The sequence below is a fragment of the Urocampus carinirostris genome, chromosome 6 (assembly GCF_059441175.1).
Source record: "Urocampus carinirostris isolate Australia breed hairy pipefish chromosome 6, RoL_Ucar_1.0, whole genome shotgun sequence".
NCBI lineage: Eukaryota > Metazoa > Chordata > Actinopteri > Syngnathiformes > Syngnathidae > Urocampus > Urocampus carinirostris.
In genome coordinates this window covers 9,667,255-9,690,039 of record NC_142354.1, presented here as the reverse complement: position 1 = coordinate 9,690,039, position 22,785 = coordinate 9,667,255, and the positions used below count along the sequence as shown (strand labels likewise).

Here is a 22,785-nt window from a genome sequence, read left to right as displayed (position 1 = left end):
GATCAGGTGTTCTTAGGGGGCTACCTGGTGACCCCTCTTCTAGGTTAAGCGAGACTCTGTTAGGACTTTTTGCGTTTAGGTTTGAAGCCTATAGAATAGATCGTGAGGATTTTACAAAGCCCAATTTGTTGGATTCCCTTGTTTTAAAAGGGGTCCTAATCCAAAAACCCACCCCTCATTCAAAACTCTAACCCTACCCAAACGTTAACCCTAGCCCCAAACCCTCATAACTCCCAACCAAAACCCTATCCTTCTTTTAACCTAAACCCTACTAACCTCCACCCTCTCAACTGAAACCCTGACGCCAATCCAACATGTTGGAAACCCCTGTTCAAAGCTAAATCAGAAACTTTGTTGGGCTATTTTCGGGATAGGTTTGAAGCCCACAGAGTAAATTCTGATAATTTTACATGCCCAAGTTACCTCTGATGACCCTCACGAGAATAAATTAATGTACAAAATAAAAGTTATTTGTTGTGATCTTTCGACTCCCAACATGGTCCGCCAACCATTCAGGTGTTCTTAGAGGGCTACCTGGTGACCCCTGTTCGAAGATAAGTCGGACTCTTTGTTCGCAATTTTTGGGTTAGGTTTGAAGCCTACAGACTAGATTGGGAGAACTTCATAAACCTACACTACCGACGATGACCCTCTTGAGAATTAAAGTGATGTACATGTGAAATGACCCACATTTGTTGTGATTTTGCAACTCTTAATATGGTGAGCTATTTTCTGAACCAGTCCACAGGGGGCAGTACATTGGGGTCCTCTGTTCTGACACGAGTCCTTTCCCAAAATCCTATCCCTCCAACTCAACCTTGACCATAGCCCAAAACCTTACCCAGCCCAAACTCTGACCCTACCCAACCATTAACACTAGTCCTAAACCTTCAGAATCCTAACCCAAAACTCTTCCTCTCAACCAAAACCCCTAACCCTGATCAAGCACCTTGGAGAAGGCTAAATCTAACTTTATGTTGGGAAATTTGGTGGTAAAGTTTGAAGCCGACAGAATAAATAATCATTTTACAAGCTCGACTTACCTATAACGACCCCCATGGGAGTAACACAATATGCAAAATAAATGTTTGTTGTGATAGTGAGCTATTTACAGAACCACTCTGCGAGCTATTCAGGTGTTCTAAGACCACAGCACTTTGATGACCCCTGATCAAACCGGGGTCCTAATCCAAAACTCCACACCACAACCGAACACTTAAACCTACCCAAACCCTAACCCCAGCCCTAAACTGTCCTAACCCCAACCCGAAACCCTTATCTTTCCTTATCATAATTGATTCTTTTCAAATATTGGAAATATTCTCAAATGTTCCCTAAATGACAAAAGATTTGTTTCCGTTGTTTTCAACCCCGTTCAGACGAGAGATTTCTACTCTGTGGCCCCGGGGTCATTTGTGGCCCACAGACTGTTTTCCAGCAGACCCAGCTTATGCCAACAATGCTCTTTTGTACACGGTACAACTTTTTAAAAATATCCACATTAATTTAAACTGATAATAATAATTTTCGTGAAAAAAAAGCCATTACCCAGATCCATTTTTTATGTATTCCGTGCTGAAAGTATTGAAATATTAGCTATGGTTTTATTTTAAATTTCCAAATAAAAACCCAAATTACATTTCATGTCTTTTTGTATGTACAGGATTATGTGTTTGGACACACTTCCATAGATGCTGATCTGTTAATATATTTTAACACATTAAGACTAGACTTTTGTTACGACCACCTCAGTAAACATACGATCTCTATTTACAGAGTATTAAAATAAAATAACACTGGTTATTTTGCTGTGTATATCGCAAGTCACGAATCCCTTGACCGCTAGGGTCGTCTGGGCATCTTATCAACCTAAACCCTAACCCAGCACGTTGGAGAGCCCTGTTCTAAGCTCTGTCAGACTCTTTGTCAGGAATCTTTTGGGGTTAAGTGTGAATGGATTTTAATTGGCTAAGTTACCTACGATGACCCTCGTGAGACTAAAGTGATAAGTAAACCCAAGTGTACTCTCAACTTTTGTTTTCGATTATCGCTTCTTGCGCGTCGTTTTTCCCCCGATAATGTCGTCTTTTGGACTAAGCAAATTAGCCAGTAATAATAAGACACATGACAGGATCAAAGAACTACTTGCCAGGACTGAATTGTGATACAGTATCGTCCAGAGCAGCTTCAGTATCCAGCCCATAAATCTGTGGTTGTAATGAGAGAATCCCCACTTCGCTATTGAGTTTTTATCATATTTCGCTACAGTGATATTTATCGTTGAAACTCAAACAATAAATCAAATTGTGGCTGTGAGTTTGGTCTGGAGTTAGTGGGAAAGAGTTGCTTAAGATGGATCTGAAGGCGCTTTGGTTGACGTGATTTCATCAGGATGAATTCTGCTTGACGGGGCTGAAGGGAATTTGTGAGAGTGACCTTTTTCCTCTTGACGCGTGATTGGCCATATTATGCTCGAATAACTAGCTTATTAAAAAGTGAAGTGGTGCCTGGACATGTTCTTGGAATGAGGCTGTCCTAAGCCTAGCATCCAGGACGCTAATGGCGATGGTAGTATTTTCAGGGGGTCAATAAATTATTTTAACAAATAATCAATTGAGGATATTATTGGTACTAAGTATGTTTCACCTTTTAAGCACCACTGCATTTTAAGCACCACTGCATTTTAAAGATATTTTTATCAGGAAAACGTAATCAATCTTATGATCAGTGTCTGAAATAATATCTTCCTGCACCTGGGGCGTGCATCTTTTACGTTGGGCGTACAACTTCCAAAACGTCTCTGCCCAGGTGGGCAAAAATCAAACATTTGCCATAGTACGATTTCAAAATCTTTGTTCGGTTTGGAAATTTCGGTTCGTTTGGCGTGTTGCATACTCGGTAGCCAATCAGAAGCCTGCATCGAATAACTTTGTGCTTCGGGAATTTCCCGAGCGTTATAAAGTCGCTCATTTGCATATCATTTTCCACAGTAGACGCAGAGAGAACTCTAGAAAAAATTGATAAGTGGTTAGGGATCAAGCCAAAACCTCAGCCCCAGAGGAAATATTCAAAAGAAGCTAACAAAATGTATGACGCTACAAAACATAAACGTACATTAAAAGCATAGTGGAAAGAGGAGTTCACGTGGCTTGCAACAGACGACGCAATGCAAACATTGCATGAATGAAGATGACTCAATACAGGTACATACGGATGGCAGATGGAAAACAGCGATGTCATATACATGCAATGATTGTTAGAATGATCTATCCATCTTCCTTCCTTCCTTCCTTCCTTCCTTCCTTCCTTCCTTCCTTCCTTCCTTCCTTCCTTCCTTCCTTGGTCATATCCCTCAAGAGGGGTGACCGACAGCAAGACAAACACATACAATAACAAAGAAAATAAAAGGGGTAAAAAAACCACACACAAACATTTTTGGACCAATTGCCCAAACAAGTTAGGCACCTCGGCACCTAAGTTGGTCATGTTTTCGTCCCTCCAGATGAAATGAGTGCTATGCAATCCCTGTTGACTAAGCAAGTGTAGTCGAGCAAGTGTAGTCAACAGGGATTGCATAGCACTCATTTCTGTTAGGAGTAATTGGAACTTTGAATGCCCGGCTGCGACTATTTTGTAGGGAGTTGCGTGATCTGACCTCCAAAAGCTCCGTCGGGTTAATTTACCTGCGGTTGTTACAGCATCTGTTCTTTGTTTCCCGTATCTCCCTTTTAGGTTGGCGAATATTGGCTTTTCATTCTTTGGCGCATGTGTCGCAGTTGGTATAATATTGTCCGGCTAGTTCCCCGTTAGCATCGAGAGCTTCCTGTTTTGTTTGCTTGTAGTATGTGCTCGTTGGTTGCACACAGTGTTCTTCGGTCTAGCTTGGATTCGGCGCCGATTTTGCAGTATGCATTGGTTTATTTCCGGCTGGCTTCGCATTTGTTGCTGTAGCAGTTTTGTGTTGTTTGCTCCAGGTTAGCCTGGCGGCTCACTGCGTTTTTATTTTTTGGCTGGCCACCTTCGTCTTTTTCTGCCTTTTGTTGATTGGTCTCAGCTAGACCCCTAACCCCTAACTCTGGTCTTGGTGTGTTATCTTTGCTAGCCCCTTTTTGCCTGCTTGCCCCTTTGTTTTACCATTACTGCATTCTCCAGTAAAACTACCAAAACTTCGCTTGAAACACTTGTAACCTCTTCGACCCATTAAAAAGTAAACCAATATGGTTCTCCATATGACGTCACACCCAAGCAAGTCAAAGACGAAACAGGCCGTCTTCAAAATGCATTCTCTGAAATTATATACCGATTTGATGTAAAAACCATGTACTATAGCCTCACTTTTGCATGTTTTCTAATTTGGGCTTTACCTTTGAGCAAAGTCAGAAATCTACGCTCAGTCTTAACTGGATCTTCGGTTGAAGTTAGACTTGTGTGCATGAAGGTGAACCGGTGCAGGGCGGGGCAGGTAGCAAACCATTGGTCAGGCCACCGCAGAGAGCAACAAGGCTTTGCTTTCAGACTTCTCCCACCTCCCTTCTGGAGAACGCAGGACTTTAGGGCGACACAACACTGAAATAAAAACCACGTCTGTCAGCGCACACACATTTTGAAAGAATCCAGATGATCCGTCTCTTGAATCCAGATGATCCGTCCTTCTTGCAGTCTGCGTCTCTTTGATTTCCAGGGAAGTCGATTGCCTACTTCCCATGCTTGGAAGTTAGTCAAACAAGAACCAGTGATAAACAAATGAAAGATGAGTTTGCTTCATGTTTGTAAACATATAATCTGATTGGAATTGAATATCGCTATCTTACGATGTATTAAAAACACATTTAAAGGAGTTGAATAATTTGATTCAAGTATTCGTCTGACTTTGAGTATTACGGTTGCAATGGATGAGTTAGTTCTTTATTTGCTGATTACTCGTGCATGTATACGTACTTGAGAATTGTTGGGAAATAATTATCAAAACGTACCGTTTACCAAATTGTTCGAATAAGTTGTCTGACTTCATTAACCAAACACAACCTACATTAACCCTACAATTTATGCACGCTCGTTTCTTGAGAGAGAAAAAATGACCAGGAAGGCCTTTCACACGGGGGCGGATTTATTTTCCCAAACAGAAGAACTAAGTGTATTTCATCGGAGACGGCTGAAGAAGTGACGTTGGAGTCCGTGTGAAGCCTTCTTCTGAATTTCTTTAGCTTTCTCTTATTGGCCCGCGTCTCCCCGCCAGATGGCGTCTCGACTCCTCCCATGGGCGTGCCAAGAAATTGTTTGCGCCCATCGTTCTCACAACATAGCGTCTTGATGTCTGGAACATTCTGTGTCAGCACCCTCACGCGTTATCAACAGAACTAGACAAAATATTATACGTTTCGAACAGCCTGCCCTGTCATTGAACTAAAGCCCACTCAGTTAAAATCAAGTCAATCGTATAAAATCCTTTATAGTCAAATGTATAAAATCCTTTAGTATTCCAATTGCTTGTTTCTTTTATACGGGATATTTTGATGTCGCAGAGCACTGTGCGACTTGAAGTGCAGGGACAAATCATATAGGCAAATTCCAGTTGGCTTACTATAAAGATTTGTGTATTGTTGGAGGGACATTTCCCTTTGATTTTTTTACCCCACAGCAAAAAATCAAAAGTATATACATCTATATATTGAGAATGTTAGTTGTATCCATCCAGATAAACTGTAAGTCTAGCTACATTCAAGCACATCTTGTTAACACAGTTTTTAAGAAAACAAGCACCCTACTTGTTTGATTGACATGAATGAAATCATCCGTCAAAATGACGTCCATTTGCACCAAAATGTTACTCCCGCTTCGCCCTTGTAATCAGATTACTCGCTAACGCCGTTTATACAGGGTTATTTGTTGGTCTCGAGCTAAGTAACGGATTAATTGGGATTTCTGCAGATATCCATTATTTCCTTACCAAACGGATTATTGTCTGCATGTAAACATCGTCACAGACGTAGAGGTGTTCAGCTCAACATCTTGGAACCTCTTCAACCGATATAATAAGCTCCAATAGTTACACCATATCCCTACCTAGTAAATACTATTTGAAAATATGTTAAAAGATGGCAAAAAAACATTATTATTATTATTATCAGTGAAAGTTTAAAAATGTCTTACTCGAGACATTGAAATGACTAAATTTTGAACCACATTCGACAAAGCAAAGACAACAGACTATCTTAAATTCAGTACATGGGCAGATTGCAAATCAATTTTAGAACTTGATGTTGTCAAAGACACATACCGCTAGATTTTAACCGAAACCCAAGTTCTAAAAGATATTAGTGGGTTGTGTTGTCGTCAATGTTGATTAGAATAATTTTACACCTCTCTGTTCTTGGACTTGTCACACTTTTAGGTTTGATACATTTATAGCTTAGTAGACACGCAAAATAAGGAGAGAAAACGTCAATGGATTTTAACATTGGGGACCAAACTCTTAGATAAGAAATTCCAAGCTGTTCTAAAAGCCATCCCCCTGAACCCTCTGCTTTTTATGAAATCTCCTAGGTTACAAAAGCAGATCCTCCCTAAAGAAAACAAAGAACAGCAACATGATTGGCCAAAAGTGACAGTATGTAAACAGTGTATAACAGTCAAAAGAACAAACAAGGGTAAGATATCATAGATAAATAAAAAAACTGGCATCACATGCAATCTCTTTTTCATGTGTCCAATATTAAAAACCTAATAAACTTATCAGGATATAACAGATGTTAAATATAAAAAAATGAGTTCCTCTGTTTTGTCCACGAGAACCATCTTAGTTACATTGTGTCCTGGATTCTGTAGTAAAACATCAATAGCAGCAAATCAACATTATTTCTTTCCCCTAAGACTTGTTTTTATTCATATTTTATACGTCTAAACCCTGCCCTGCGACTGCCTGGATAGCAGTAGAGGGGGGCCCCTGTCCACTGCCCCAAGAATAACTGGAATGGGCTCCAGCACCCCCACGACCCTACTTTGGATAAGCGAGGCAGATAATGGATGGATGTCTAATCCTAGAGGTGTCGGTCAGGACTCAGAGTGAGTTACGGTCTTGGTATTTATCACCATAAAATTCACAGCCATACTCGAGTGTCAGCTGTAGAAATTAAAATCGCACCACCTCGAGAAAAATCTTGATTTATTAAGTAAACATTGACAAAGGTGTCCTGAACATATTTCGATGTCGATGTGATTTCTTTTCACCGTCTTTGATAGCGTTGGCGCGATTTCTAGCTCCAAGTAACAGAAACTTCCTCAAGTTGGCAGCTCTGAGGCCGAGGAATTCTGCCGTGTTTGGACAGATGTGTGCTTGTCGCTATTGGGAATGTTGACGGGAAGATGCAATGAGGCTATCTGTTGATGTAGGAGATCCTCAGCTTCGGAAGCTAAGCCATGTTTTTTTCGGTCTTTTCTTCAAGGTTTTTGACCCAGTTCTTGGTTGGTATCTGTAACTGTGCCCCCGAATGATGACTAGGTTCTTTTCGACATAAAGGAAGTCAAAGTGCGTCATTTTTGGAGTCAGCAGTTCTGGATTTTATTGCTTCCTTTTCTTGTTTGTAGAGCAGCGGTTGACATACCCGAACAACGTTTACACTTTTACTTGACTGGTCGAATTTGACGTATGGAAAATGAATAGATTACGTTTTGTTTTCTTTGACTATGAGTGAAGGGATTGCGTGCACTATGCCTGCTATTCTGCGATAGCTCCGCCTATTCTACTGCTCACCTCATCAAATTGATGTGTGCTTTGGGGTGTTTACAGTTTGTTCAGTGGGTTTTCTTTACAGTGAACATGCCGTGTGTATTGAGCTTCCATATAATGGACTTCTTAGGAAACGTTTTGACCCAAAGAGCCATGAAAGCAAAACAGGTTAATTTTTCAGAGCATTTCATTTCCACTATGATGATGTGTAGCACTTAAAATTTGTCTCCCTGCCTCCGCCATTTGTGTCCTAAATAATGCTTTGAAAGCAAGGTACGAGCAAAGTTCTTTTGTAAAATTGTCACAAAACACTGCCGATGCAAATGAGCAAGTGAAGGGATCACGTGCACTATGCCTACTAATTTGTGGATAGCTCTGCCTATTCTACTCTTCACCTAATCAAAATGATGTGTGCTTTGCTGGTACTTGGGATGTTTACAGTTTGTTCAGTGGGTTTTCATCACAAAGTATCTTTACAGTGAACTTGCTGTGTTAATGGAGCTTCCATTCTTAGCGACCTACAGCTAACAAAGGGTCTGTTTGTGACACCCTGACTGTAAACTGTAATCCAGACAGTGTCCTCCATATACTGTTCCGGACCGATGTGGAAGTCAACTTGTTGCCGCTTCGCAGCCCTTAATTCGTTTTCTCACAACTTAAACTCGGAACACCTGAGAGAATTTCTGCATGAGTTTTTAATTTACCTCGGAGCCATATGTACTCATGAAAAGAACCGTATCTGGCTCGTGACCCGTAGGTTCCCAGCCCCATGCTTTAAAACCTCAACTGTTCATAGGATTTGATTTATTTGAGATTTATTTAACTGCGGTATACTAATTTTTACTTCTAAAACCGCAATACATCTGCCAGACAAATGGCCCAGTTGGAATCAATGCAAAGCCTCAAAGAAAACTGAACAACGACATAAATGAATCCATTTTTAGATTTATTTTTACATTTTAGTCATCAGGTAGAGAAGAACTGGAGAGACTGATTAGCCAATCAGAATGCAGATTACAATACACCAAGCAAATAAGTGAAGTCAAGTTATAGTGAGGATTCACTTTATACAATTTACAATTTAGGATGTTTTCAAATTCTTTCCTTCCTTACACTATAGCAGTGTTTCTCAATTATTATCATGTCACGCCCCCGCTTGGAAGAAGAAAACCGCTTCCACCAGGGCCCTCAGCCACGGTCTACTATACTTGTTTTAAATATACCTGTGCATAATCCTCATTAAATTATAGTAGAAAATTAAAAGAAAATGAGCCGATTTACAACAAAGATTAGCTTTTAGCCTGTGCAGTCCTTGGAGACATTTTGTGATGAATGGTTTTACAAGGAAATTTGAGTTGACTTTATTAACCCTAACCAAAAAGATTTAAAGAGCATCTGAAATTAAAAAATAAAATCACAATTCTTGACCGACCATGTCAAACCTTTTCATGAGTACATATGGCTCGCGATCTATATATGGCTCTTTTCATGAGTACATACGGCTCGCTATTCATATATGGCTCTTTTCATGATTACATATGGCTCGCGAGCCGTATATGGCTCTTTTCGTGAGTACATGCAGATCGCGAGCCATATGTTTGGCTGCGGCTGCATCGGCGCGCTACAATTTAACTGTACGGGTCAGGTGTATCGACATTTCGTTCTGTGTGCATGGTTACAAAAAATGACAATAAAAGTAAATTCTATAAAATTCTATTCTAATTCTATGGCTCAGAGATAAAATAGAACATGCCCATTTTTTACTGCATTGTTACATTCAAAGGTGAGTGTGCCACGTCCAAAGCCTGGAAATTATTAGGTTTGGTTCAGTATGTATTATGCACAGTATCAACAAGAGTTTAGAGTCAAGGTGTCACACCAACAGACCCTGTTTTGGTTGTACATCGCTAAACAATCAGTTTTATGGAATCTCAATGAATAATCTATGTTCTTTGTCGAGACACTTTGTGGTGAAAACCCACAAAACAAACTGTAAACACCCCTAAACTGGATGAGCGGTAGGAATGGGCGGAGCTATACACACACCATTGCTTCTTCCCCTCGTTGTCTGGACCGAAAGGTAAACACGTCAGTATTTTTTTGAAATTTTTACAAAAAATAACTTTGTTCGCACATTGTTTTTGAACGATTATGAACTATTATTATTATTATTATTATTACAAGGCTCAACATGCTTAAGTAACTGCAGGAAGGAGGCAAATTTTAAGTGGTATAATTATATTGATATTGAATAGAAAGCTCTGGCATCATTATTTCATCGATTTGATCAAAACTTCAAACGTCACACAGTAAAATAAAATGTGCTAAAGCAGGGGTGTCAAACTCATTTCAGCTCGAGGGCCACATGTTAGAAAAAGCTCTGTCATTAGGGTCAGGTATGAGAAAGAGGGAAATAGAGAGAGGCCAGAGAAAGAAGAAAAAAAGATAAAATAGACTAAAACAAGAGAGTAAAAGGAAAAATAGAGAAAAAAAAGAAAAAAGGAGGTCGAAGACAATGAGAGAAAGCGTAGAACAAAATATAAAAGAGAGAACAAAAAAAAGATATGGAGAAAAAACAGACAAAAAGGAAGATAAAATAAAGCAAAAGATGGAAAGAGGAAAGAAAAAAGGACAAGAGGTGAAAGATAGAAAGAAAGGAAAAAAGAGAAGGGATAAAAAGAAGAAAACAGAGCAAGGGAATGAATAGGGAAAGAAAGAGACAGAGATATCATGAGAAAAGAGAGAGAGAATGAGAAAAAAAAGAGAAAGAGAGAGAATAAGAAAAAGAAAAAGAGAAAGAGAAAAGGAAAGAGAGAAATAAAGAGAAAGAAACCCAGCTCGAGTTGATTTGGGAGTGGCACCCTGCTTCGGCAACATCATGTGGACACATTTCAAAGTGCAGCTCGGTTATCTCTTGCGCTTCTTTCAGCATTGTCTCGCGGCCCATACTAAAACCTTTGCATGTTTGACCCCCCTGTGCTAAATAATTAGCTTTAGTCGGGAGAGTGTGTTTGGCTGTTGAATGTTGTCTGAATATATATATATGGTGTGGCTCTCTCCAAGAAGAAACATCAAGCTATTTTTTGCTTTTATCACTCTTTAACTATTTACCCACTTGTCCCGTTTTAGTCACACAAGTTCATGGAGGCCAATGTGTCATTTGCTTTTCTAGCCAGATTCAAACAACCAAGGTGCAATTTGGGGCATTTTTTTGACAGCCTACCCAAATTTGCCACCTCACAAACATTTGAGGTCCACAAGCGCTCAAAAATAGACATCGGATGACAGACTGTCAACATATCCTGAAAAGCAATAAGCAAAGCGTTTATATAAAACCACTTGGACCAATCAGCAATCAGCCTCAGTGGCAGAACGCAGAAGAGCCAGGATTGAAGTACAACTTTTGGGTTATTCAGAAACTCAAAGAAGCCAGCCGCACCGATCCATCCATGCATGAATAAACGCGTAAAGAAAAGCTAAAATTGGATTTACCTTTGGTGTGATAGGACTTGAGCTGGTACGGTAAAGTAGCAGGTGGATGCAGTGGAAATAGAAATCTGTGGATTAAAATTAAAACACATTTTAAAACATTTACTTGCTAGGAATATATTCCCCTTAAAAACCATGTCACTTTAATTACCTTCTTATTAATTCAAGGGACATTGTGTATTATTTAGCACCTCCTAGTGTTAAAAAAACTTAATTCATAAAAAAAAAAAAAAAAAACACACATACACACAATATTGCTTTGAACAATAAACCCAAAAACATCTATCATATAAACATGCATTTTTTAAAATACCCGTAAGTCAAATCTTTTTTGTTTATTTGACGTATCATGATGCTCATCTTAAGGGAGCCGTCTTGCTGCTACAGGTGCCTGGAAAAAAACAACCTTGTGAAAGGCTGGGCAAAAATTGAAAAGAAAAATATAAGATTTGATCACTCTGAGTCTCCCAAGTTTGTATTCTTTCATTTGCTTTATAGCACTTGGTTTTTTTTTAATTGCAAAACACAATACAGCAACATCTAGAGGTCAAGTATTACTGTGTCCCCTTACTCATTGCCTCGATTGTCAATGGGTTACAGTCATATACTTTAGGGTAACGTTGCGTGTGCCTTCTTCGTATTTTTCAAAGATCACCATCTTCGTTTCCATGGTTATCACGTTTTTGCTTTTTCCTTTAGCATAAATGCAAGAGGGGGGGTGTCTTTTGTAATTGTATATCAAAATTTGACACCGTTGTGACACATTCAGATATACGCATCGATTGCTCCTGAATGATCCTTTCATTCCGACATACATTGCTACCTCTACTTACAAATGTCTTAACATACAAAAGTTTCTGGTTACGAAGTTCAAAACGAAAATATTGCCTCTGGTTACGAAGTCAAAAAGACTGTACAGTACACACTGCTTTTTGCCGAACAATAGACAGTGAAAGCGCACCCCCGAGTGAAGTTTTGAAATTTGTGGAAATAAATCACCTGGAAGAGGTGTTGACAAATCAGGCTATCACTACGTCTCCCTTGAGCAGAGCAGACGTCATTAGATCAGTTTTTCAATACCCAGGCAAAAAGGTAAATGAATATTTGTATTATTTACTCTATTCTTTGTATTTTTACATAATGTGCAACCTGTTTTATGTTTATTGTGTGATAATCTAATTTTAACATGTATTTGTTTCATGTTCTGATGCTCTTTTATAATGATTAAAAAATATATCGTACCGTACTTTGTGGGGCTCAGAACGAATTAGTGCTTTTACATACAAAATGCGTCTCCCACAAGGAATTCAATCTGTAAGTAGAGGTAGCACTGTATTATTCCAAATCTCTTCATTGTTTTCATGCTCCTGCATGAATTTTTTGAGCGCTAAACGTGTCCAGAGTAGAGTTGTTATGCTTGTTCTGGCCTGAGTGTGGGCGTGCGCTTTCAATCTCTGTCAATGACTTTCAATGGCTTCCAGTTGTTCCCCTTGGCCGGGAAGAATTGTGCTACTTAACTCTCATCTGCTCTTTTGAGGAATTCGCTCGTTCGTTTTTCAAGCTGTTGAACGAGTCTGCGTCGAATCAGCATAAGGTATTGTCATCGTAATATCGGCTAGGGTGCTTATTAGAGATTTAGAAAATGATATAAGTTGTGCTTTGCTTGTATTGTTCTCCCAGCAGTTCGGGAGCACTTCCACTTTCCTCAACAGTTTCCTTCTCTAGCCAAATTTGGGTTTTTTTGCAATACACGTGTTTGAGTTATGGCCCACACTTAGTATTCTTTATGTTAATATCACTTAAAGTAGGTCACACGAGTACAGCGATGTCTACACTCACATGAAATAGTCAAGTCAAGCCTTTATGTAACACAAAATTCAAAGCTCCCCCATAAAATGCACATATACATATAGATTTTTTACACACACACACACATATATATATATATATATATATATATATATATATATATATATATATATTACAAGGTTGGGTAGGGTTACTTTAACTTGATTACTTTCAATTATTTTTGGATTACTCATTACCAAATATGCTAATAAAAGACAAAAGAAACTAAATATGAATAAAATTACTAAATCTTGTGCAGGTTTACCACGTGTTGTGTGTCATAATTTTATTCATATATATATATATATATATATATATATATATATATATATAAATACAGCTGAGTCACTTCCATGACCAGCAGTGGAAGGACAAAGTAAGCTGTAGCAGCTAACAATATTAGGAGTGGCAAGCCTCAGCCTGCAGCCAAGTAGCTAGCTTGAGTGGCTAGAGAAGGAAAATACCTATATCACTTACTCAACAGCGTTAGCTGTGGAAGAAAACGGTACTGAAGGATGAAGCAGGACCAGATCAACAGTAGTGGTTAGTGGTGAGCCATATGCTGGAGGCAAGTGGCTAACCTGAGTGACTAGAGAGGGAAACAGTGCAATAAAATGTCAAAGATGCCTGAATCACTGACCCTAAGAAATTCAGCTGTGGAAGATGAGAGTGTCCCCTGCCCACTGCCTGGAGATGGGCTCTAGCACACCCGCAACCCTACTGAGGATAAGCGGTGCAGATAATGGATGGATGGATATATATTTATAAAATAACGTTTTTAGATTGCACAAAAAATTAAAAATAGTAAAGCAAATAAAAATAAAAACATTTTTGTATTAAAAGTTGGGAAGCAAACTATGTTAAAATAAAATGTTTCCTCCTCTAGCCTTATTTTTTTAGTCTTATCCAGCAAAAAGTGTTATCTATTTCACAACCCTTGTTTTTTGTCAATATCATAGGAGGTCATCAAACACAGTGTAATTTTTCATTTATTTCTTTGATATGTTTAATATATATTAACTATATTTTTTTGTTAAATCTATTATTTTGAACAAAAAGTAAATAAAAGAAAAAAAATGTGTTTGTTTTTATTCATTTTAATTATGTATTTCTACAAATTTTAAAAATAATATTTCCGATAATGTCAGAACCAGAACAGATACAGGACCCAATCGCGTGACGGTTTCACACAAGCTTTTTATTTTACGGGAAATGGGGAGTCATGCACGTTAGGTAGCCGGTCTGATGAGACCGATTCCAATTGCCCGTGTTGATATCGGACAGATGGGGTCGATACCGGACAGGAAGGGAAAGACAGGATTGACAACAAATCTGGGTATCGATAACTAACAGGAGAATCTAGACGGGAACGAAAACTGGAGAAAATAACCAACAGGACTAAAATAGACGGAAACAAAACAGGAACACGAAATTAAACAGGAGAAAAATAAACGGGAACAATACCGGACTGAAGATATCAACAGGAAAATAGGACCGAGTCAGAACCCACGTCTTGTGGGGCAGAGGTTCGTTGACGGACAGACAAAGGAAAAGTGGGAGCACTGAGCTTAAATAGACGGAAAGCCAATTTGTCAATGAGCCCCAGCTGGCGCTACACGGGAGGGGCAAATTGGGCACCATGGCAACCGTGACACACACAAAATAAGAAATACATTTTTTAGATTAAGAAAAATCAAAAGACAATGTTAATAAAGATTCAAAAAAATATTACATTGAAAAAATAAATGAATAAAAGGCTTCCTCAATGTAATAGTTTATATTTGTTTGCCACTCCAGCAGCTCCCGTGTTATTTTTCGATTGTTCTCAGTTATTTTCGATTGTTCTCAGCTTAGGGATGCTGCTGGAAAAGTGAATTTCCCTTCGGGGATGAATAAAGTATCTATCTATCTATCTATCTATCTATAATGTATTAATTTTATTTTAAGAAATATTGTTATATAAGTTTGTTTTTTTCACCCCAAAAAAATACAAGAAAAAATGCTTTTATTTTATCATAAAAATTAAAAGTCTATCGTAAAATAGACATTTTAAAGATTGCAAAAAGGTAAATAAAGTCAGCCTCAGTTGCAGAACGCAGAAGACTCTTGATTGAAGTACAACTTTTGGGTTATTCAGAAACTCAAAGAAGCCAGCCGCACCAATCCATCCGTGAATGAATAAACACGTAAAGGAAAGCTGAAATTGCATTTACCTATGGTGTGATAGGACTTGAGCTGGTACGGTAAAGTAGCAGGTGGATGCAGAAGAAATGGGAATCTGTGGATTAAAATTAAAACACATTTTAAAACATCTACTTTCTAGGAATATATTCCCCTTATAAAACATTGTTGCTTTAATTACCTCCTAATTCTTCACGGGACATTGTGTATTATTTAGCATTACAAAACGTAATTTATAAAAAAACTAATAAAAACACACACAATATTGATTTGAACAATAAACCAAAAAACATCTATCATATAAACGTGCATTTTTTAAAAATACCCGTTTGAATTTATTCAACATACACTAATGCTCATTTTAAGGGAGCCATCCAAAAAACATAAAAAGACGTTCTTATTTTATCATAAAAATAAAAAAAACTATTGTTGAAACAAACAGGAAGTCCTGCCATCTTCTCTCTAGTGCGTGTTCGCCGTATTGGTTTTGCTTTAATGGTTTTGTTTACCCGGACGTCAACATCCTTAGACATTTCCCCGCGGGGACGCAATGTAAACAAGTCCCCGAAACGCTTCCCATTTTCTTGATTGCTCTGGAGGCAAGTGGCTAACCTGAGTGACTACAGAGGGGAACAGTGCAATAACCGTCGATGCTCCTTATACTAGAATCTCGTCTTTGAGGTCGGAGCTCTGGTGCTTTGATGACAGCCAACGATTGGTCCAAGGCGGGGGTCAGGAACCTGCAAGCCCTTTATGATTCTTTATGTTGGCTTGGTCATAAAATGGACCTTTCGCAATTATTTACTGTATTTTTACATGTGGATCCGATTGTCGTACGTGCAACACAATTTTAACTACGGTTTACAGTCAAAGTGTCAAGGAAATCTATGTTCAGTGTTGAGACACTTTAGGACGAAAAGCCACAGAACAAACTTTAAACACTCAAGAGCTCTAGCAAAGCATTTAGAGCAATCTGAATGGATGAGCTGTCGGAATGGGTGGAGCAATCAAACCCTGTCTAAAACCTGAGATTAAATCAAGTGATTTTCTGCTGGATTTCAGCAACACTAGCTAGTTTTTCAAATTTGAATGAACTGGCGAAAGTAATATTCAAACTTTACAACTGTTACACATTTTGTTACAAAATACTATCATTTTGTGGATTTATTTAGCAGGTTGCAGAATACATAACTGTATTTAATCACACTGTTTTAGTGGAAGTACAATGTTGGCAAAAATATTGACATTCGGATAATGGGCAAATGATTGGGTCATTTTTCCTGTTTTATTCCTCTTTAGTTTTTTCTTACCCTTTTTTTAAGCCCTTATTTATTTTCTTTTATTTCTTTCTAGCTTTTTGTCCCCCCCCGGCTTGTTAGTTCTTTTTTTCTTGCCTTTTTTCTTTTATTTGTTACTTCTTTTACTCTTATTTTTCCCCAGCTTTTTGGTTATTTTTTACGGCTTTTTTCTTCTTTTTCCTTTTTTCTTTTTCTTCTCTTTTTTACATTATTCTTTAGTTTATTTTTCATTTTTGTCTTTATTTGCTTAATAGTTCCCCCTTTAAAGCATTTTGTGATTAATGTGTCACAATAATTGGTAATATACGGATGAGAGCAACAAAAACATGATGAGCCGTTTACGTGCCAAAAGAGCCAGCACTTTTTAGTTAGTCGAGCCAAAAAAGACGCTTCTGTCTCCGTGTGTCCTGCGACTGGCTGGCAAGCAGTTCAGGGTGTCCCCTGCCCACTGCCAGAAGACGGCTGGGATGGGCTCCAGCACCCCCGCGACCCTACTGAGGATAAGTGGTGCAGATAATGGATGGATGTTTTATAGGCAGGTTAACCATAATAATTAATATTTATTCCTAGGTTGTATTGTTCTTTTTACTTTGAGATCAAAATATTTTTTTTATTATTTGACTCCTTGATTAGCTTTGGGGGAATAAATATTGTTGTATCGGTTTCCAATTTTCCTTCACATTAAAAAAAAAGCCATTTAATGGTATTATTATCATTACGAATAACCTAAATTTCATCTTGACAATATATTTGTATTGTTTGTAACAATACATCCATTGCAACCTGGTCATTTTTATTTTATTTTTTACTTCATATTATAATTTATCCATCCATTATCTGCACCACTTATCCTCAGTAGGGTCGCGAGGGCGCTGGAGCCCATCCCAACTATTTTTGGCCATTGGGCAGGGGACACAAAATACAGACAATGCGCTCGCTCATTCACTCCTAGGGACAATTTGGACTGGCCAATCAACCTGACATGCATGTTTTTGGAATGTGGGAGGAAACTCGGGTGCCCGGAGGAAACCAACGCGAGCACAAGGAGAATATGCAAACTCCACACAAGAGGTTTGATCTCATGACCCCAGAACTGTGCCGCACACGCGCTAACCACTGCACCGCCGTGCTGCCCTGTTAATAATATTTTAATTTAATTATTTGCAATTTTATTATGTGTTATTGCATCCGTTGCAGACTGGTCATCCTGGAAGGGGGACGACCTCATGTACGGTCCCTTCTCAAGGTTTCTTCATTTTCCTCATGTTGAGGTTTTTGAGTTTTTCCTTGCCCTGATGTAGGTTTTAGATCAGGGGATGGTTTAATAATAGTCTGTACAGCTTTTTGAGACTCCTTGTGATTATTGGCCTTTTCTTATGTTCTCCTTTTTTGCACAGTTGTTATTCGCATCTCTCAATTGTCATTTGGGACTAGAATTGTAAAAAAATATAGTCATAATCATATTTTAGGTCCCAGGGGATTGTTTGTATCTTGTCGCTCCACATCATCGACAAACTCCTTTTTCTTTCGCAACTGGAGCTTTTAACACAAACGTGAACTTATTTAGGAGTCCTCGCCAGTTTTTCGGGGGGCAAGGACGCCAATCTGAGACCAGAACTCTGCAACAGAGACGGGAAAACAGATAGAGAATTGAGCGAGAGAGGCGAAAATAAACAAACAGGACCGGGAAGTGTCGAGTCGGCGCACAGGACGTGGTTTTGTGCTCGCTCGCTGGCGTGTTTATCGAACCCAGCTGGCACCCATTTGCTTCGGAAGGAGTCCGCACCTCTCGAGGGGCCCCGACCGGCCCCGCTTTGAAGGCCTCCGTCTTGTATTTATGCACAAAGCCTACAGAAAGTCAACGTTAGAGATGACTGTGGTGCCAGGGAACCCATAAACAATTCAATGTGAGTTTAGAAAGATGCATTTTTAGGAGGGATGCACGATCACTAAAGGTCGATAAAGAAAAAGAACCCCGATAATATTCAATCTAACCTTACTCTTTCGGACTAAAAAATACACGTTCCATAAAATAATATGCTCTATAAAGATAAATAAAGTTGAGTTTAACTTACTTTTGGAAGATGCGTCCTCCTCCATGTTAGTTTTCTTTTTCCACTTTAATTTCAAAAGAAATGGCTCGCCTCTTCTTTACACTTTACACCGACTGTATTGAATGGATGCACGGCGGTAGAGCGCTCGTTTTGGGATCAAGAGGTTACAGGTTTGATTCCCGGCTTGTCCGTGTTATATGTCGAAGTGTCCTTGGGCAAGACACTGAATGCCTAATGCCCCCAATAAGCAGGTAGGCGCCTTGCATGGCTGACTCCCTATTGGTGTGTGAGTGTGTGTGTGAATGGGTAAGTGTGAAGCACATTGTAAAGCGCTTTGGGAGGTCTTCATTGACTTGAAAAGCTCTATATAAGTGCAGACCATTTACCATCTATGTTCCTCATTAGAATATATTTAGATTTTCGGGTTGTTCTAGAGCAGAGGTCTTTAACTTGCAGCCCTGGGGGCCAATTGTGGCCCTCAGGTTGAGAGTTTGAGGCCCCCGCCTTAATATGAAAGTTAAAGGGACACTGTGTTATTTGAAAACTAAATGACACTGCATTGTGTAGTGTAGTGTAACAAAGCACAGAGGAAAGAAAATAGAGACCAAAGTGACCAAAACAATTTAAGTGGACAAAAAGAAAAAAAAGGCAAAAGGTAAAAAAAAAAAGACAAAAAGAAAAAAGCAAGGAAAGGAGAAATGAAGATAAAGAGAAAAAAAATGTAAAAGAAAATTGAAAGACAAAAAGAAAAAGGAAAAGAAAAAAGGAAAGTAGAAATGAAGATAAAGAAGGAGAAAATGGTAGAAGAAGAATGAAAAAAAAGAAGAAAATCTAAAGACAGAAAGAAAAAAGGGGAGAACATGAAAGGAAGAAAAAAAATGAAAAGAAAAAAGGTAAAAGTGCAAAAAAGCAACAAGTCGAGAATGAAAAAATAAAATAAAAACATGTCCTTGGGTTTTTTGGGTAGCAAGATGGCCGACAATAAAATCATCTTCCTTTAGATGAACCCCTTGTTGTGTTTGATAAATACAAATCTCCCGACCGACGAGTAATTGTAGAAAATACACATTTCAAAAGTTGAGGTATTTTTGCTTATTATTTAAATTGATAGTGTTGTTGTTTAATTAACGTGAGGTTGACCAATAGGAGGCGCTAAATAATACGCACTGTCACATTAAGTGCGGCTAATGCAGATTATAGATTCATTTATTCCTGATTGACTACTATATTACGTTTTGTTTTGTTTTTTTTGTTGTTTTTTTAAATCCTATTTTGTATATAATTCCTTTAAAAGTTATTTAAGAAAAGTGGAATGTTTTTATAAGCGTTTTATCTTTTTTTTGGACAACCCCATTTGGCCCAAACTCACCTAGACCCTAACTCTGGCGTCCCCCAAGTACATTGAGTTTGAGAACCCTGAACTAGAGAGCTACTACTTGTTAGAAAGATCTGAAGCATTGATGTTCCTCATGAGAATATATTTTGACTTTACATAAAAGTATTAGAAGAACTTGGTTGTGTCTTCTTTCCAACTCTTCATTAAGTACCTGAGGCACTAGAGAACTAGGCCATAATTGGTCGCATGGCTTAGGAATTGCACTACTTGTTGATGAATTCGAAGTATTGCTGTTCTCAATGATAGATTTTTTTTTCTGGCTGGCGGTAGCAGCACAACTTGGTCGTGTCTCCTCTCAACCTCTTCGTAATGAGCGCGAGGCACTGTAGAGCTCAGCCAAGATCACGTCTTGCTAGAAAGATTCAAAGCTTTTCTGTTTGTGATAATCTGCTTTAGTATGTTACACCTTTGTTAGCATAACTTGGTCATGTCTCCACTCTACCACTTCGTAATATGAGCGAGACACCGGAGAGCTTGGCCATGATCGGTCAGGCTCAGGCTAGTAATACTTGTTGGAAAGAATTTATGCTTTTTTTGAGAATATATTTTGATTTTCTATTAAAGTTGCAGTAGAACTTGGTCGTGTCTTCTCTCAACCTCTTTGTAATGAGCGCGGGGCACCGTAGAGCTCAGCCAAGATCACGTCTTGCTAGAAAGATTCAAAGCTTTTCTGTTTGTGATAATCTGTTTTAGTATGTTATACAAACTTGGTCGTGTCTCCACTCTACCACTTCGTAATATGAGCGAGACACCGGAGAGCTTGGCCATAATCAGTCAGGCTCAGGATATGTCATACTTAGTAGAAGGAATGTATGCTTTTTTTGAGTATATATTTTGATTTTCTATTAAACCTCTCCGAAATGTGGGCTACTTGGTGCATTTTTTCATATCGCGTAAGGTTCCGGTACCGGGTAAAATTTGATAAAGTCTTTTTGGAGACATGTTTAATAAAGCTGTGCATACTTGGAATCAAAAATAAAGACCTAATTTCTGTATCCTAGCTATATTATGTTCACTGCTATGAATTTAGACCACGCTCCTACGTAGTCCGAGTCGCATACTTTTGCAGAGCCGCAAGACTTGGAGTTACGCAAGCGTGCACAGACCCCCGAAAAGTCCCAGGAGTTAGCTTGCTAATAGCTTCCAGATGCAGAAAAAAAGCTCAGCGACGCAGACGCACCAGCAAATAATCTGCTCGGCTGCTTTCGGAATTAATGAAGTGCGTGCGGACGGGAGTAACAACAAGAATTGACATGTTGACACAGACGGCTTCGTCATCCGACAGAACCGGGCCAAGAAAAACAACTGTTCCCAATGGAATCCACGTTATTTCACCTATCGATTCATATGACCGTGTGTTGGATTTTACACTTACCTGTAACGTTTTTCTAGTAGGTTTTATTTGAATTTGAGGTATCTACTGGATGTACAGGTTTAGGAGCAAATTAACATATACACTGTAGTTCCCGGACTAGAAAGTACACCAGATTATAAGGCGCACCCTACAAAATAGTCTTTTGTCAAATATTTATCATTTAAGTGGCACTGGATTATAAATCCCATTGAATTACTGTAAAAGCAGGGGTTGCTTTGAAAAATATTAGAAAACATCCATCCATTATCTGCACCGCTAATCCTAAGGCAGACAACTCATTCACACTTACAGACGATTTGACCCTTTTTGGTAATGTGGGAGGAAACCTGAGTGCCTGCACGAGGAGAACATGCAAACTCCACACGCAGTAGCAGTAGCTGGACTTGAACCCATGACCTCAGAACTGCCGCGGAAGGGCTGACCACTCAGCTGCCGTGCAGCACATCAGAAAACAATGAAAACGTATTTCATAGAACATTAACTAATATTATGGAATATTAGATCAGCTGACCATTAAATCTATTTTTTCCTCTAATAATTTTCTAGTTAATTTTTCATTTTGATTTGAGGTCTACTTAATATGCAGGTGTTTTTCACAGATATACAGTGTTTTCCGGACTATAATATTTGGATCCCATAATTCTTCATTTTTCTCATGTTGAGGTTTTTGAGTTTTTCCTTGCACTCATGTAGGTTTTAGATCAAGGGATGGTGTCATAACAGTCCGTGGTTTGCAATAATCTGTGGTCTGTGCAGCCCTTTGAGACTCCTTGTGATCAAGGGAAAAACAAATAAACATGACTTGACTTAAAGCAAACTGGATTATAAACCGCGCCATCTTTGGTCAAATACATTTCACATGTAAGGCACTCTGGACTATAAGTCGCGTTAAATTAAAATTAAATTAAAAGGGTGACATTGAAAAACAATGAAAATTGATTTCATAGAACATGAAATATTGATCCTATCCAATTAAACTTTGGCTTTCCGATGAAATTCCTACTAGCGTCATTTGAACAATTTCAAAGAAATGTCAATGATTCCTCACTGACCAGGAAACAATCTCACGTTCCTGTTTTCTCTTCCAGATGTTGCCAACACCTACACTGAGCCCCTCATATTGAGGTCAGAAGTCAGCCCGGAGAGGACGCAGGGAGAGAACGGCGGCAAATGTATCACATGTGAGTCAAAAAACCCCAAAAGTAATTCACAAAAACAAAGCAAGTTCATCGAGAATCGTGTTCCCACGTTGTCCTGACCTTTAACAGAGAAAAAAATCTCTCAGTCGTCCGCCAAGTAGGTTAGCTTCTAGATTTTTCCAACACAAGCTAGCCCGCAATTAAATCGGCTAGTTTTCAGCTATAAGAAAATGAGTGTCGTTACCATGACGATGCTGCTGCTTCCACTCGAAATTGTTC

The 22,785-nt window shown here is 38.8% G+C and overlaps 1 protein-coding gene across 1 annotated transcript in view; it reads left to right on the top strand.

Moving 5' to 3' along the window:
* mdfi (MyoD family inhibitor) overlaps positions 1 to 22,785 on the top strand; it is a 52,578-nt gene that overhangs the window by 6,502 nt on the left and 23,291 nt on the right. Inside the window, exon 3 of the mRNA XM_088337787.1 lies at positions 22,456 to 22,548. Within this exon, the coding sequence (XP_088193913.1) occupies positions 22,456 to 22,548 (93 nt within the window). The remainder of the gene's footprint in view (positions 1 to 22,455; positions 22,549 to 22,785) is intronic.